The sequence below is a fragment of the Perkinsus marinus genome (assembly GCF_000006405.1).
Source record: "Perkinsus marinus ATCC 50983 genomic scaffold scf_1104296944144, whole genome shotgun sequence".
In the NCBI taxonomy this organism is placed as follows: Eukaryota; Perkinsozoa; order Perkinsida; family Perkinsidae; genus Perkinsus; species Perkinsus marinus.
This window is the reverse complement of record NW_003211539.1, coordinates 142,638-146,142: the sequence shown is the minus strand read 5'-3', so window position 1 is coordinate 146,142 and position 3,505 is coordinate 142,638. Positions and strand designations below refer to the sequence as shown.

At 43.3% G+C, this 3,505-nt stretch overlaps 1 protein-coding gene across 1 annotated transcript; it reads right to left on the bottom strand.

Moving 5' to 3' along the window:
* Nucleotides 1–2,076: 2,076 nt before the first annotated feature.
* Pmar_PMAR027399 (retinitis pigmentosa GTPase regulator, putative) lies at nucleotides 2,077–2,828 on the bottom strand (the record flags this gene model as incomplete). The annotated part of the gene is made up of 4 exons (XM_002780740.1): nucleotides 2,077–2,221; nucleotides 2,271–2,582; nucleotides 2,630–2,737; nucleotides 2,788–2,828. The coding sequence occupies 4 exons, from the start codon at nucleotides 2,826–2,828 to the stop codon at nucleotides 2,077–2,079; spliced, it is 606 nt and encodes a 201-aa protein (XP_002780786.1).
* Nucleotides 2,829–3,505: the final 677 nt, after the last annotated feature.

Sequence of the window (3,505 nt, the reverse complement as noted above, 5' to 3'; positions counted from 1 at the left end):
TTGGGTATACGTGTACGAATGAGAAATCAATAAGAACTCTCAATTTTCTCAGGATTTACCAAATGTCATCTACACATGGAGTTGGCCATGTGTATATTTCCCATATTGCATGAGACAGGTTCGCATTTCCCACACTTCTACCTGAATCCGTATGAATATAAAAATTTCCCCAGGATTTTCCTTCTGTCAGCATGATATATGCATATTTTGCAACACTTGATCCAGTAATAGGAGGAAGCCCCATTGCTTCAGCTGTTGGCAGGTGAAACCATGTGAATGGTGGTGGTTCGTAAAGTACAATTTCGTCCCTGAGATTCCCCCAAATGGTCCCCTAGTGGTGACGCAGCTGCCTGGTGTCCTGTACAGCTGAGAGCGAGCCGGGAGAAGGTGATGACAGAGGCATTGGAAAGAGCCCAGAATGGATACGCTTTATTCAGAAGAGGTCGGTCGGTCCGGGATTGGGAATAAATTACCCCATAATAACCGCCCGATTATACCTAGCATGTTCCGTTGTAGGGACCTGAATTTGAATCGTCAGTGAATACATTCATCCCTGTTTTTGCAATATGAACACGTACATGTTCCTAGAGAAGGTCTCCCAAAGACGTCGATATGTGTCACACAGGCATTCACACAGCTTTGAGAAATAATATTCCCCAGGGTTTGATAACAATGGGGGAAAATGGTGTTTCTAATGTGACGATGACATTTACATGGGAAACTGATTGAAGGATGTGTTCCTAGTCATGTGGAAAATGATGTTTCTAATGTGACGATGACATTTACATGGGAAACTGATTGAAGGATGTGTTCCTAGTCATGTGGAAAATGATGTTTCTAATGTGACGATGACATTTACATGGGAAACTGATTGAAGGATGTGTTCCTAGTCATGTGGAAAATGATGTTCCTAATGTGATGATGACATTTACATGGGAAACTGATTGAATGACATTAACATCAGTTCCTCCCGAGTACACCATAGGTTCATGGATGGTTCTCTGGTGTTAACTATTATAACATAGTAGTGTCTATTACGATTACACGAATATCGAAAGTGAACGCCGTCCTCAGATGGAAATCGGAGTGCCTGAGGAGTCACCATTACTTTGACGGTGTGAATCTGCCGATAGCTCTCCTAAACTGAGTTGATAGTTGCTCATAGAACATCATACAGAAACCTGACCGACAAATTAATCCACCGTGTTTGCAATTACTGAGCCTCGTGAGAAATGCTATGTATGAGCTCTGTTCACTGAAAAGTTCCCAGGAGCTCTCTGTTAGTTGGTTACGCGAGTACAAGCGATAGATATCTTGGCGATAAATATACCAGATGTTTTGCACCTATGATATGATATTACATTACCTTTGGGGAATAATTGTCTCCAGGGTTCGATAACAATGGGAAAATGTCTCTCATGTTTTTATAGGAACCGGGTTGAGAAGTGTGTTCCGAGCGAAAATTCAAAATGGGGTTTCCCAGGAAAATTATCCTGTTCTGACAGTGTTAGTGGGGATGATATGCGATACTAATACTCCATCGATCAACCACTCACAAACTCAATACGACTCCACTTTAAGAATTGATGAGTATGAACAAACTGATAAGAAAACTTTGAACTATAAGAGAGAACGGAAAGCGAGATATCAAGTGTCGTCATGTATTACGTATTACGGGACCTGTGAACTATACCATAATAGGAGGGAGTGTAACTATTGTCATCGTGCGTCACTATTATATTTCTTTCTGGCTATTTTTTTTTCATTTTTTTTGTGACAGGTTCACTGAATGAGCTAAGTTCAAAGACTGCACTCAGCATTAGAACTATAGAACTATATATATAGTGTGTTCGCCATTTGGGTGGACATTTCACCCAAATTCGTATATTAACTACTCTAGTTAGTCACGAAACTACTGAGCTCAGCTGGAGATAACGAGCATATATATTCGTCCAATCCTGACGAGGTTAAGATTCATCCGGCCCACTACGGTCTGTCACTGTGAACACAACATACTGTAATTCAAACAGCACAACATCGATGATATCACATGACACAACATGAGGAGGAGGATGTTCATCTGGGGTGTTGCGGGATAGCCTCTAAGGCGACTACTGCAGTCGATTCACCATCAGCATTCTCATCTGTCGCTCCCCACTGGCTCTTCTTCTTCTTCTGCTTCTTAGACACACCCATGCCCACCGTCCCCTTCTCCTGCTTCCTTCTCCAATGCCTCCCTCTCAAGCTCCATGAACTCCTCCTCCTCCTACTCCTCCACCACCCCTGCAGTCTCGTCTACTCCCTCAGCCTCCTCTTCTTCCTCCCCAGCTGCCAATTCCGCGGTCCCATCCACTTTATCGTCCTCTTTCACTTCGTCCTCCTCTTTCATCTCCTCTTCTTCCCTCTCACCTGTCATTTTGTGACCTTCTTTTACTCCGTCCTCCTCTTTCATCTCCCCCGACTTTTCCTCCTCCTTGTCTGCCACTATCGCGGTCTCATTCACTTCCTCCTCCTCCTCGTCGTCGTCTGACTCAGCGCTCAGTTCGGAATCATCATCAGATCTTTCCTCTACTGTTGGTAACCTAATCTCAAGAAGTAACCCATCCGCTTCAATTGCCGCCCCTCTTACAGTTTTATATTCACCTTATTAGATGCAGTGCTCGCCATGACCTCATCCACCTGAGCCCAGAAAATGCCCTGCGAGGCTCGAAACCGGGCGTCAGCAGCGACAGAATCTCTGAACAAAAAGTGAAAAAGAAAAGAAACACATTCCAAAGACAACCGTACATAGCATCCGCTTGTTCGCTGTTAGTAGAATCTTTGCGCATGCGTGCAACGATGTACTGCCGTTCCTTCACATTGCTCGTGACTACCAATCAGTTTCCCATGTAAATGTCACCTTCACATTAAGAACATCATTTTCCACGAATGGCTACGGGCACATTCTTCAAACAGTTCCCGAGATAAATGTAATTTTCACATAAGGAACATCATTTTCCCCAAATGTGAGCTTGTGAATGGTGAGCTAGCTCACTCTACTACTATGATCAGAATAAATTTTTGAAGAAATTTTGGGCGATTCCTGTTGGTTCTTGTACACTTCTACTACCCGAATTTGTATATAACCTTTCATACAAGTGAGGTAATCTTAGAGCTCAGCTGCTGAGGAAAGCCGTCATCATCCCACTTGCCAAAGCTTCTGCCTCCAAACATTCACGGAGTTTACCACTCATCACCCCAGGTGCGTTACTAGACGATGCCAGCAGTAGTAGTAGACGACGTATGAAACTGATACGGTGACAAATCGATCACGTGATCGATATAGCTAAATTTATGTTATATGGCATATGTATCTCACCAACACCCTATGTTCTCCATAGGTAGCAATAGAGTAGAGTTCAACCCGTTTTACGTAAAGTGGCGTTATACACAGTGCAGTAACCGTGATACGCATTTTCTACTAGTCTTTTATGTCAGAGCGGACCCTATTGATATCATTGGAGTT